General features: G+C 55.4%; 1 protein-coding gene and 1 non-coding gene across 5 annotated transcripts; one reads left to right on the forward strand and one right to left on the reverse strand.

Annotated features, from left to right (window-relative positions):
• CDK10 (cyclin dependent kinase 10) lies at positions 1–10,560 on the reverse strand. Of its 4 annotated transcripts, none has more exons than XM_010332544.3 (13): positions 10,400–10,560; positions 7,530–7,602; positions 6,034–6,105; positions 5,436–5,538; positions 5,098–5,179; positions 4,735–4,802; positions 2,997–3,049; positions 2,842–2,911; positions 2,075–2,134; positions 1,494–1,617; positions 1,286–1,407; positions 986–1,038; positions 1–756 (listed from the first exon to the last, which is right to left on the reverse strand). In XM_010332544.3, the coding sequence occupies exons 1-13, from the start codon at positions 10,484–10,486 to the stop codon at positions 659–661; spliced, it is 1,065 nt and encodes a 354-aa protein (XP_010330846.1). In that variant the 5' UTR covers positions 10,487–10,560; the 3' UTR covers positions 1–658. The 4 variants fall into 4 exon arrangements, with proteins under 4 accessions (XP_010330846.1, XP_003944604.1, XP_010330845.1 ...); XM_003944555.4 differs by having other exon boundaries at positions 1,268–1,407; positions 10,400–10,558; XM_010332543.3 differs by lacking the exon at positions 10,400–10,560 and adding an exon at positions 9,043–9,617 and having other exon boundaries at positions 1,268–1,407.
• A 1,238-nt stretch (positions 10,561–11,798) lies between these two features.
• Positions 11,799–11,903, forward strand: LOC120362054 (U6 spliceosomal RNA). The gene has a single exon (XR_005578059.1). It is a non-coding gene; the product is annotated as a U6 spliceosomal RNA (small nuclear RNA).
• Positions 11,904–13,300: the final 1,397 nt, after the last annotated feature.

The following is a 13,300-nucleotide window of genomic DNA, read 5'->3' on the forward strand; positions in this document are numbered from 1 at the left end:
TCTTTTAAGAAAGTTTTTATCCGACCAGAGCCTACCAAACCTCTCAACATCAGCGTTGGGGCCTCTGTGTGAGGAGTGGGATGCAACTGGGCCCCCTGCCCAGGGCTCTCCTGGGGGTCCTGGGGCATCCTCACTTGTGGCCCACACACCACACCTCGTCCCTCTTGTTCTCATCTGGAGTCCTGGCAGGCCCACCTGGGGTCACCAGAGCTGACCCATGCAGGGGGCAGCTCCTGATGACTGAAAGGGCAGAAGGTGGTCTGGGGTCTGCTCCTCCCAAGCCAGTGTCCACCACGACTCCAAGACACCAGAGGGAACTGCACTGGCCACTCCTCCCAAGAAGCAGGGTCCCATGCTTCCAACACAGTGAGGCTAGAGAGTGGCATGAGACCCCTGCAGCTGGGGACGGAGCCACCAGACCCACCCTTCCGGGGTGCACAGGCTGGAAGTCCCTGAAGCATCGCCCTGCATCCAAGCCCTGTTTCTAGGGCAGCAGTGGGTTCAGGGGAAGACAGTGGGATGGTCACTGGAGGATGGTCCCAGCCAAGAGGACCAGCCAGATCCCAGGTGCCTGGTCAGCCTGGATCATAGCATCCTTCACAGACACCGCCGACCTGAAGATCTGGCTGTGGGATGCAAGCATGAGCCAGGCCCGCCGTCAGGGCTTGCAGCGCTTGCTCTGGCCCTCGGAGGTGGCTGGAGCAGCCCGCTTGTTGCGGTGGTGGGGAAAGGTGGGCATGAGCTCAGGCTCACAGGCTGTAGGGAGAAGGGTGGTTCAGGGCTGGCAGGCAGCAGGCCCAGGTCTGAGTCCAGCACTGCCTCCTGACCTGGCCTTGGGCTGTCTCTGCACCTCCATGTCCCCATCCTCTTACCCCGGAGAGGGCATGCGGTCAGTGACAGCACCAGGACAGCTCTCCACCACCCACACCGTGCAAGTCTCCCAGCCAAGCCCTCCCGAGCGGGCCTGAGAAAGGCAGACACTCACGCAGGGGCTTCTCCTTGAAGTAGGAGCTCTCCAGGCAGTCCCCAGCGGTCGCCCTGGAGGAAGGCAGCGTGTGTGACTGGACGGTGAGTCTGGCTTCCTCACCTCCCACCCGGTGGAGCAGCCCATGATCCAGATTCTCAAAGGCAAGATGGGCAGCCAGAAGCCAATGTGAGTGGTGTGTGCCTGGGGAGGGCATCTCTGCGGCAGTGGGCTAGGCTCTGGGAAACCGTCTCCCCAGAATGTGGGTGGTGGGCGTCCCTGACCCTGCGTAGGGATCAGCACCTTTTCTTAGGGTCGTACATGAACAGGAAGTGTAGCAGGCGCAGCCCGGCCTCCGACAGCCACGGAAACTTGTGCTTCAGGTTGTTGTACGGCTGCTTCCGAAGGCTATACTGGCCAACCAGCGGCAGCTTGGAAAAGCCCTACGGGAGGCAGGAGCTGAGGGGCGGAGGGCATGGGCACGGGCATGGGCACGGGCAGGGGGCTGCGGGGTGCCCGGGACACCCACCGGCCAGATGTTCTCACTCGGCGTCCCCAGCAGCTGCACGATCAAGTCGATCTGGTGGATCTCGGAAGTGCCGGGAAGAAGGGGCTTGTGGGCCAGCAGCTCGGCCAGGATGCAGCCCACGGCCCTGCAGAGAACAGGAGACCTCAGTGCGGCCAGACCTCTGCTGACCCCACCAGCATGAGGCAAAGGGGACCTCACTGCAGTACCCCAACAGCATGAGGAACAGAGGACCTCACTGCAGTGATACCTCTGCTGACCCCACCAGTGCACGGCTGGGTCAAGGGCACTGAGGACAAGCAGGGACCATGGACTCCCCTCCTGGGTCCCTCAGGCCTCCCAGGTTGACACGAGCAGGGGCAAGCGTCCCACCTGCGGACCTCTGTGCTCCAGGCCTGGCAACAACAAGCTAAGTTCTCACACTTCCTCCTGGGTTCCCAGGCTCAGGCCCACCTCCCCGGGAGTGGGAGGCTGGCAAAGACCCTACTGCACTCCTGCTCCTCCCCTGAGGATGAGCTCAGGGACCAGGTGACCCAGCTCCTGACTCCGCCATTCCTGAGGCTGCAGGCGCTGCAGGCACTCACCACATGTCGATGCTAGTGGTCTGCGTGGTGGTTCCCAGCAGCAGCTCGGGGGCTCGGTACCTGCACACAGAAACGCCACCTCAGTACAGCCAGCTCTCTCCCCCAGCCCCGGCCTCCACAGGACACAGCCTCCTTGAGAGCCTGCAGGCCTGGAAAAGTGCTCCAGCTGGGACCACCCTCTGCCCCAAGCCCTGCAGTCCAGGTGGCGCGTACAGCAACAGCTGCTGGTGGCGAGAGCCATCCCGCACAGCTTATGTCCTGAGTCTCGAGGACCACGCCCCTTAGCACACAGCCATACCAGCCACCACCAGCCCATTCTGATGGGGACCACACAGCATGTGGGTCAGGACCTGGGTCTGACCAACCCTGATGTTCAGCCCGTGCTAAGCATGACCCTGTCCGGCCTGCTACAACTGTCCTGGAGGAAGAACCAGAGGCAGGATGCAAGCTGCCCACCCTTTAGCCTGTGAAGCAACCTTCCCTCCCACAGACAGATTCACGGCCACGCTGTGTTTCTGGCTACCTCAGGCCAAGGTGTGTCTCACCTGGGCAGTTCTCTTGGTGCCACTGTGCCCGGCTCTCACCATTTCCTGGGACAGCCCTGCTGTTTCCTGGGAGGCTGTCCCAGACCCAGCGTTTACAAGTGTGCACAGGCCCTATAGCTTAACCGTCTGAAGGCCCATTTGCCACTTCAGCCAGACATCCCCAAGGAGCGGTCCCCCAGGCACGCCTGGTCCCAGGAGCCACCATGCTTTCGAGGAACTCACCAGAGAGTGACCACCTTGGGGGTCATCGGCTTTACTGGGACGCCGTAGGCCCGGGCCAGGCCAAAATCCGCTGCAGGACAAAGAGGAGTGAGTGTCACTGAGCCAGGACTGAAGAGCTGCCATCTGGGGACAGGGCTTGCACAAGCTGCACCCACCTGTCTTCACACAGCCCTTGTCAGTCATGAGCAAGTTGGAGACCTTCAGGTCCCTGTGATGGAAAGACAGCAGCGGTGGCTCCCGGAGAGCCAGGGCCACCTGGGGGATCAGACTTTCCCCACGGCACCAATGCCCACATACTTCTGCACACTTCCTCATGCTTCAGCTTTTTAGTATCTTTATTGATTTTTTCATTAACTCATACATGCACTTAATGTTTGGGCCTTTTAAAAATGGGAGCGGGCAATGCACGGTGGCTCACTCCTGTAATCCCCACACTCGGGAAGGCTGAGGCAGGTGGACCACGAGGTTAAGAGATTGAGACCATCCTGGCCCTCATGGTGAAATCCCGTCTTTATTAAAAATACAAATAGGCCAGGCGCGGTGGCTCAAGCCTGTAATCCCAGCACTTTGGGAGGCCGAGGCAGGTGGATCACGAGGTCAAGAGATCGAGACCATCCTGGTCAACACGGTGAAACCCCGTCTCTACTAAAAATACAAAAATTAGCTGGGCATGGTGGTGCGTGCCTGTAATCCAGCTACTCAGGAGGCTGAGGCAGGAGAATTGCCTGAACCCAGGAGGCGGAGGTTGCGGTGAGCCGAGATCGCGCCATTGCACTCCAGCCTGGGTAACAAGAGCAAAACTCCGTCTCAAAAAAAAAAAAAAAAAAAAAAAAAAAAAATACAAATAGTAGCTGGGTGTGCTGGTGCACATCTGTAGGCCCAGCTACGTGGGAGGCTGAGGCAGGAGAATCACGTGAACCCAGGAGACACATGTTGTAGTGAGCCAAGATCATGTCACTGGACTCCAGCCTGGTGACAGAGTGAGACTCTGTCTCAAAACCAAAAAAAAGAGTGGGCATGGTGGCTCACACCTGTAATCCCAGCATCCTGGGAGGCTGAGGTGGGCAGATTATGAGGTCAGGAGTTTTTGAGACCAGCCTGACCAGCACGGTGAAACCCCGTCTCTACTAAAAAAAAACTACAGCTGGGCGCGGTGGCTCAAGCCTGTAATCCCAGCACTTTGGGAGGCCGAGGCGGGTGGATCACGAGGTCAAGAGATCGAGACCATCCTGGTCAACATGGTGAAACCCCGTCTCTACTAAAGGTGCAAAAAATTAGCTGGGCGTGGTGGCGCGTGCCTGTAATCCCAGCTACTCCGGAGGCTGAGGCAGGAGAATTGCCTGAACCCAGGAGGCGGAGGTTGCGGTGAGCCGAGATCGCACCATTGCACTCCAGCCTGGGTAACAAGAGCGAAACTCCGTCTCAAAAAAAAAAAAAAAAAAAAAAAAACTACAAAAAATTAGCTGGGCATGGTAGCATGTACCTGTAATCCCAGCTAATTGGGAGGCTGAGGCAGAATTGCTTGAACTTGGGAGATGGAGGTTGCAGCGAGACAAGATTGCACCCCTGAACTCCAGCCTGGGGACAAAGCAAGACTCTGTCTCAAAAAAAAAAAAACAAAAAAAAACAGAGTGCATGGCCAGGCAAGTTGGCTCCCACTTGTAATCCAAGCACTTTGGGAGGCCAAGGTGGGTGGATCACTGGAGCCCAGGAGTTTGAGAGCAGCCTGGGCAACACAGAGAGACTCCATCTCTATTTTAGAAAAAATACCAATGGAGTGCAAGCAGTGGGCAAGCTGTGACAGCTGGGAACCCTGAGATCTAACTTTGCTCTGGAGGCAGCAGTCAGGCCTCATAGGAAGTGGTGCTTCCACCTCTGCCTGGCTCCACCCACCTGTGGATGATGAAGTTCCTGTGCAGGTACTGGAGGCCCCGGAGCACCTGCAGCACGATGCACTTGACCTGTGCAGAGGGTCAGAGGTCAGAGGTACCAGTCAGGGTGAACCTGCAGGGGAGCCGTCACCACAACAGCCCAGGAAACCAGCGCCCTCACAAGGCTCTCAGCCCGGGGCTGTCCACTCCCGGCAAATGCCCCACCACAGGAATTCCCCTCATGGAATTTCAGCTCACTGAAACACTGGAGGCAGAGGCAGATGCAGCAGTGCTCTACCAGTCCCCAGGTGGCCCTGTGTGTTACAAATGTGCACAAGGGCCCATGAGGCCCATCTCCCCATCCCGGGCCCCCTCTGCCATGCACCTGGGCCTCTGAGAAGGGTGTTGGCATATTCTCCAGGAGGCTGGCCAGGTCCTGCTCACAGTAACCCATCACCAGGAAGATGCTGGAAGAAACATAAGATGCATGCCACCCTTCTGCCTTCTCCCAAGGGGTCAAAGTGGACCTCCCCTTCTGCAGGAGGGGACATGGGCAGGACAACCCGTGTCCCCCTCAGACAATGGGGGCCAAGACAGGCAGTGAGGTGGGGTCACCTCTTGTCTGACAACCTCATGCCCAGTGATGCTGTCTTACTCTGTGCAATGCCTCTAGCCCAACACACATGCTCCTTGGGGCCCGACACAGACCAGGAGACCGCGCACCTCTCCAGGTGGTTCCCCACAACCACCTCCTTCAGCTCCACAATATTTGGGTGGCGCAGGCGGAGCAGCAGCGTGATCTCCCGCAGGCTGCTGATGGGGATGCCTGCAGAGGGAGGCGGCCTCAGTGAGCCCGACCCCGTGACCACAGGGAAGCCCCCAACCCCACGGCTCTTCGAGCTCCAGGAACACCTGATACCAGGTGCTGCAGCTGTCCCCATTTCAGGGACAATCAGGCCGACCCCAGTAAGCACTTTTAACTCTTCCTTGACCAAATACAAAGTGACACCTCTCTAACCACTGTGGACATTCATCTGGGGCCAGGCAGGTGCTGGGGGTGGAGGGGCCAGCAAAGCTGAGCCTGCAGGGAGGTGGGCTCACCAGACAGGAGGGAGAAGAGGGGATACAGACCACAAAGCCCTCCTGGCAGAGATCTGGGGCCGAGTGTGGACCTAGGAGGTGACACGCTGGGCCACAGCAGAACCCTCCCAGAGGCTGGCCCCTTATAGCCACAATGCAGTTGCGCTAGAAGGGTTCAGATAATTCACGCCTTCCTGCCTCCTCCCCCCGTGTGGTCCCAGCACCCCATCTCCCTGCTCACCGTCCTTCTCCTTGTCCATCCGCACCTTCTTCAGCGCAACAATCTCATCTGTCTGAGTGTCCCGGGCCCGATCTGCGATGGAAAACGCATCTGTGATGACATCCCATTGGTGCCCTCGTGGGCTCCCTAGCACCACACAGGAGCCTCTCCCTCAGCCGCAGGGGTGCCTTTTCTTTCCTCTGACAACCTCATGCCAGTGACACTCAATTCTCACTCTGTGCAACAGCTCTAGCCCAAGACACGTGCTCCCTGGGGGATTTCCTCATTTGACCTTGGGGGGGTGGTGCCAGGTTTGCTCTGTGCAGGACCTGGAGCCAGCCACTCAGTTCTGTGGCCTCAGGCTCTCCATGTCCTCCGCCTCAGCACGCAGACCACTGCTGTGTGCTCTCTTGTAATCTCCTAAAAGCAAATAAGGTATCATGTGTAGAAAAAAGTCAACCTTATTTTGTGTGACGATAACGCTGCAATTTCGTAGCCGTTGTAAGCGTCAGTCGCGTGGTGTGGTTTTTTCTTTTTCTTTTTTTTTTTTGAGACAGAGTCTCACTCTGTCGCCAGGGTGGAGTGCAGTGGCATGATCTCAGCTCACTGCAACCTCTGCCTCCTGGGTTCAAGCAACTCTCTTTCCTCAGCCTCCTGAGTAGCTAGGACTACAGACGCGCGCCAACACGCCTGGCTAATTCTATATTTTAGCAGAGATGGGGGGTTTCACTATGTTTGCCAGGATAGTCTCAATGTCTTGACCTCATGATCCACCCGCCTTGGCTTCCCAAAGTGCTGGGATTACAGACATGAGCCACTGTTTTTTTCTTTTTGAGACAGGGTCTCACTCTGTTGCCAAGGCTGAAGTGCAGTGGCATGATGACAGCTCACTGCAGCCTCCGACTCCTGGGCCTGGCCGGGTCAGTGGCTCACACCTGTAATCCCAGTGCTTTGGGAGGCTGAGGCAGGAGGATCATTTGAGCCCAGGACTTCAAGACCAACCTGGTCAATATAAGGAAATCCCATTGAAGAATAAACTGGTGTGGTGGTGCGCGCTTGTGGTCCCAGCTACTCAGGAGGCTGAGGAGGGAGGATTGTTAGAGCCTGGGAGGTCGAGGCTGCAGTGAGGTAAGATTACGTCACTGGACTCCAGCCTGGGCACTAGAGCAAGACGCATCTCACAAACAAATTAACAAAAAAACACCTGGGCTCAGAGGACTCCTCGAGTGTGGCTGTTATTGACATGAGCACTGTGTCCACCCCCAGATACTTTTGGAAAGTTCTGCATTTTATTTCTCTAACAGGTCACCCTACTCTGCAGTGACACACTGGATTATGGGTATTAGCAACCTGATGCTTACATTTATCAAGAAATGGAATAACACTTGCGATAATTGCACCAGAAATTAAACTTCCTGAACAAGTTTCTGCCCTGGTTGGGAGCACAGGGTATGAGTCCCTTCCGACCCCAATGCTCTCGTCCCACAGTGTCACAGCCACCAGCCTTGGCCACTCACACACGATGCCGTAGGTGCCCTCTCCAATACGGTTCAGCTTCTCAAACTCCTTCACACTCCGGCATCGCCCCAGCTGAAAGAAAGGGGTGTTGCAAGTGTGGAAATTTGACAGCTGATCAAACAACTTAGGATGGGTATTTCAAAGGTAATTTGTACCAGACAGCCCGCTCAGGTCTTGCTCACCAAACAGAAAGGCAACTACACGCTTGGGCTTTTTTTGAACTTTTTTTCTTTTTTTCAGACGGAGTCTCACTCTGTCACCCAGGCTGGAGTGCAGTGACACAATCTTGGCTCATTGCAACCTCTGCTTTCTGGGTTCAAGTGATTTTCCTGCCTCAGCCTCCTGAGAAGCTGGGACTACAGGCATGTGCCTCTACACTAATTTTTTTTTTTTTTTTTTTTTTGAGACGGAGTTTCGCTCTTGTTACCCAGGCTGGAGTGCAATGGCGCGATCTCGGCTCACCGCAACCTCCGTCTCCTGGGTTCAGGCAATTCTCCTGCCTCAGCCTCCTGAGTAGCTAGGATTACAGGCACGCGCCACCATGCCCAGCTGATTTTTTATATTTTTAGTAGAGACGGGGTTTCACCATGTTGACCAGGATGGTCTTGATTTCTTGACCTCGTGATCCACCCGCCTCGGCCTCCCAAAGTGCTAGGATTACAGGCTTGAGCCACCGCGCCCAGCCTAAGTAATTTTGTTTTTTTTTTTTTTCTTTTTTTTTGAGACGGAGTTTCGCTCTTGTTACCCAGGCTGGAGTGCAATGGCGCGTTATCGGCTCACTGCAACCTCCGCCTCCTGGGTTCAGGCAATTCTCGTGCCTCAGCCTCCTGAGTAGCTGGGATTACAGGCACGCGCCACCATGCCCAGCTGATTTTTTGTATTTTTAGTAGAGACGGGGTTTCACCATGTTGACCAGGATGGTCTCGATTTCTTGACCTCGTGATCCACCCGCCTTGGCCTCCCAAAGTGCTGGGATTACAGGCTTGAGCCACCGCGCCCGGCCTGTAATTTTGTATTTTTAGGAGAGATGGGGTTTCACTATGTTGGCCAGGCTGGTCTCGAGCTCCTGATCTCAAGTGATCTGCCCACCTTGGCTTCCCAAAGTGTGGGGATTACAGGTGTGAGCCACCGTGCCCAGCCTCTTGGGCTTTTCTGATGAGAAAAGGTGGTAACAACACAGGGCCAACACTTTGAAAGAAATATCAGAGGCAGCCACTCAACTACTCCCTTTCAATCCCACATGCAAAAATACATCTGTGGCAGAGGCTGCTATCCCAGCATCCGTATGTCACTGCTTCCTTGAAGTTCTAAAACACTACCCTGTGGCATCTGGCCTCAGGATGTGAGCTGAAGGGACCGTGTGACCTTCAGATGAAAGGAAGCTGGAACCACCCACTTCTCCTCCCCTCAGCCACAGGAAGACAGATGGAACCAGAATGCCTGACCCACTTGTGCAGAACAACTGCTTCTCTCCAGAATGTCAGAGGAGAGTGAGAAAAAGCATCCTCTTACTTGAGCCAGTGTATTTTGGGGTCTGTGTTGCAGCAGAGTCTGCACTCCTTCCCGTGGATGCAAGACGTCCATGTGGCAAGGTTGGAATGCTAACCGCCCCTACTTTCTGGCTTCCTTCTCTTAACCCTACCCTTGCTCTCAAACCTGGGCTCAAGCAATCCTCCCACCTCGGCATCCCAGACTGCTGAGACTGCGGGTGTGAGCCACTGGCCGGCTCTGTCCTCAGTCTTATTACTTCCTGACACCAGGGGGCCGAGTCAGAATCATCTAGCCTGCCACTCTTCCACAATGTCGCCTCAACCTCCCTTTCCGGCCTTAATCCCCCTCTCACATCGTCTCTGCGTGTGCTCTTTCTGCCACCTTTATTTCTGGGTGTCCAAATTCTAGCCACACTTCCTAACCCCAAAGAAATGCCATGCCAAGCTGGACGCAGTGGCTCATGCCTGTAATACTTTGGGAGGCTGAGGCGGGAAGATCACTTGAGCCCAGGAGGCTGACGACGCACTGAGCCGGGATCACTCCACTGTATTCTAGCCTGGGCAACAGAGCGAGACCCTGTCTGGGAAAAAAAAAAAAAAAAAAAAAAAAGGCCAACTCACTGCTTCACCCCAGCGTCCAGCACAGAGCTCTCAACTCGGGGAGCGCCTGCTGCACGTCTGAAAGAGATACCAAGAGCAGCCAAGGCCTGTGTAGCTCCTGCTGTCATCCAGCCACGATCTGCTAACGATTGTTACTGGACACATGGCCCCTCAGAGCATCAGGCAGCAGTTAAACCACTCAGCGGCCAAACTTCAAGCCTCTGCGACCCCGCCAGCCATGCACCTCGGCACCATCGCCCCACGCCCCGAGGCTCTCTCCTCCTCTCTGCAGAGGGAGGCGCGATCACCTCGTCACGGGTCGCGCACCAGGGCTAGCGTGAAGTCACCAGGCAGCGCTGGCGCCCGCTCGATGCAGCCCGGGCCCAGCGGGAGCCTCCGAGTCAATTTTGCCGCTACAGGAGCGGCTCGCGGCTCGGCCTGCAAAGCCCAGCCAGGACGCAGAACTCAGCAGCGCCCGAGCTGGATCCCGGAGCCTGCTCTTCCCAGGGCGCGAGCCCGTTCGTCAGCGGCGCGGGGCGCCCCTGAGCCCGCCCGGTCCCCAGAGACCCCACCAAGGCTCAGCTAACGGGGTCCGAGCGCCGGCCCGGCCCGTCCCCGTCCCCGTGCCGGCTTCAGCCCCCGCCGCGGGGAAACTGGGAAAGTCGTTCCCGCCCGTGCCAGAAGCCTCGGCGCGACAACGCGACACGACAGTCCCCGCGCCCGGCCGGGCACTGCCGCTAGCGAGGCGCGTAGAGTTGCCCGGATGGCACCCCGCGCACCCTGTGTTCTGGAGGCACCGTGAAGAAGCCCTCCTTACGAATACACTTCAGACGGATGTTCTCCGACTCCAAGTCAGGTTCCGCCATGCTGAGCGCCGGCCTCGCCTCCCGTGCGCGCAGGCGCAGACGTGGACGGCCAAGCGGCGCAGACGCGGACGGCCAAGCAGCGCAGGCGCGAAAGCTCTTTCCCGGGCCTCCCCTCCTTAGCAACGGTTACCAAAAGACGCTCCCGCGGGTCCGCCTTAGGCGCTCAGCTCCAGGAACCTGCCGCGGTTCGGGCCTTATTTTATGAAGCCCGGGCACCCGACCAGGCTGCGCCAGAGTGGGAGGTCATGGCGATTATCCAGGTGAAGGTCTTCGAGGTTAGGGGGTCCTCCAGGTGACGGGGTCCCCCAAGTGGGAGACCTTCAGGTGGGGAGGTTCTCCAGTTCTTGGGGGGATCCTTCAGATGAGAAGGTCCTCCAGGTGAAGGTTCTCTAGGTGGGAGGATCCTCTAGGTGGGGGTGTGTGTCCCCCAGGTGAAGGGTCCTTCAGGTGGGGAGGCTCTACAGGTGGGGGGGTCCTTCAGGTGAAGGTTCTCCAGGTGAGAGGATCCTCCAGGTGGGAAGGGGTCCCTAAGGTGAGGTGAGGGTCCTCCAGGTGAGGGTCCCCAAGGTGAGGGGTCCTCCAGGTGAGAGGGTCCCCAAGGTGAGGAGGTCCTCCAGGTGAGAGCATCCTCCAGGTGAGGGTCAGGTCACTTGGTCCAGGGATGTGGGCTTCAGCAGACATTGGGTACCTCCTCTGTGCTGAGGACATGGGGGCTTCGGGAAACTGAAGGAAACAAGTGCCAATATCCATGCTGTCAAGTTCTGTGACAGAAGTAAGCAGGAGCAAGCGAAAGACAGGAGAGGAGCTCTGTGAGGGAGTGTCATTCAACTTAGCTTCTGGGTGGGAAGAGACAGCTATGTCAGCAGTCTCTGACATGCAGCAAAGCAGATACCTCCCCTCAGTCCTGGAAGACCTGACCCCAGGCTGACAGAAGCCACTCTCACAGGCACCTGCCTCTCCAGTTTCTCTCACAGCCCAGCCCTGGAAGGTGGAAGAAAAGTCGACGTGGAATGTTTAGGAAACACTGTTGGTGCTTAGGTCCAGGGTCAGGGACAGGCAGCATGTCCTCTAATCTGGCTCCACTGTTGAAATCCAGTTGAGCTAGCAGGGCTCAAACCACTGCCCATAGCCAAATCTACTCCACTCAGATGGAGGTTTTTGATCAGCATGTAGAAAATGAGGGAGTTGAGGCCAGGCTCACACCTGTAATCCCAGCGCTTTAGGAGGCTGAGGGAGGAGGATTGCTTGAGGCCAGAGTTGAAGACCAGACTGGACAACACAGCGAGACCCTGTCTCTATAAAAAAAAATAATGCTCACTTTGGCAGGACGTACACTAACATGGAAACAATACAGAGAAGATTAGCTTGGCCTCTGCACAAGGATGACACACAAATTTGTGAAACATTCTATATCATTTTTAAAAATAAGAAAAAAAGGGGCAGCGTGCGGTGGCTCACACCTGTAATCCCAGCACTTTGGGAGGCCGAGGTGGGCAGATCACAAGGTCAGGAGATCGAGACCATCCTGGCCAACATGGTGAAACCCTGTCTCTACTAAAAATACAAAAATTAGCTGGGCATGGTGGCCTGCGCCTGTAATCCCAGCTACTCGGGAGGCTGAGGCAGGAGAATTGCTGGAACCCAGGAGGCGGAGGTTGCAGTGAGCCAAGATTGCGCCACTGCACTCCAGTCTGCACTCCAGTCTGGTGCCTGGCGACAGAGCAAGACTCTGTCTCAAAAAAAAAAAAGAAAAGAAAAGAGAAAAAAAGGAAGATAGGGAGTTGAGTCCAATTTCTCTCCCTCACTGCACAACCCTATTGCATTGGCCCCTAGAGAAAATAAAATGCCTCCCTTTCTGAGTTCCGATATTTCATTCACATCCTGGAGCCTTTAGGAGATACTTAAATTACACCTGTGTCCAGGAGTTTGAGACCAGCCTGACTAACATGGTGAAACCCCGTCTCTACTAAAAAATACAAAATTTAGCCAGGCATGTATGCAGGTGCCTAAATCTCAGCTACTGGGGAAGCTGAAGCAGGAGAATCCCTTCAACCAGGGAGCAGAAGCTGCAGTGAGCCAAGATTGCGCCATTACACTCCAGTCTGGGTGACACAGCAAGACTCCGTCTCAAAAAAAAAAAAAATTCTTGGCAGGCATGGTGGCTCATGCCTGTAATCCCAGCACTTTGGGAGGCTGAGGTGGGTGAATCATCTGAGGTCAGGAGTTCATGATCAACCTGACCATCATGGTAAAACTCCATCTCTATTAAAAATACAAAAATCAGCCTGGCATGGTAATGTGCATCTACAATCCCAGCTACTTGGGGGTCTGAGCCAGAAGAATCACTTGAACCTGGGAAGCGGAGGTTGCATTGAGCTGAGATCACACCACTTCACTCCAGCCTGGGCCACAAGAACATAACTCTTATCTAAAAAAAAAAAAAAAAAAAAAAAAAAAAAAAAAAAAAATCCTCCTTTTTACAAACTTTATCACAAATAACATAAACCATTTATGATATACTTGGACTTCCTGTTTTATCCTGACCAACCCTCTTTTCAAAATAACCAGCCATTTTAGGACAAAAAATTACCATACAATATTCTTTCTCATATCAATTTATTTTCCTTTTAACTGTTCCTACTAAAAATACCTCCTTATAACTATCTTTACATCTCTATTTATTTTTTTAAAGACAAGGTCTATGTTGCCCAGGTTGGTCTCAAACTCCTGTGCTGAAGCAATCCACCCAGGTCAGCTTACCAAAGTGCTAGCATTACAGGCATGTGTCACCATCCCTGGGCTAACTTTTGTATT

Source organism: Saimiri boliviensis, chromosome 1 (assembly GCF_048565385.1).
Source record: "Saimiri boliviensis isolate mSaiBol1 chromosome 1, mSaiBol1.pri, whole genome shotgun sequence".
In the NCBI taxonomy this organism is placed as follows: domain Eukaryota; kingdom Metazoa; phylum Chordata; class Mammalia; order Primates; family Cebidae; genus Saimiri; species Saimiri boliviensis.

Coding starts and splice junctions, on each gene's coding strand:
- CDK10 (XM_003944555.4), bottom strand. CDS start 10,486: ATGGCGGAACCTGACTTGGAGTCGGAGAACATCCGTCTGAAGTGTATT. Junction 6,106..7,529: donor GGGCACCTACGGCATCGTGT/GTGAGTGGCCAA, acceptor TTTCCATCGCAG/ATCGGGCCCGGGACACTCAG. Junction 2,912..2,996: donor CAAGGGCTGTGTGAAGACAG/GTGGGTGCAGCT, acceptor TTTGTCCTGCAG/CGGATTTTGGCCTGGCCCGG.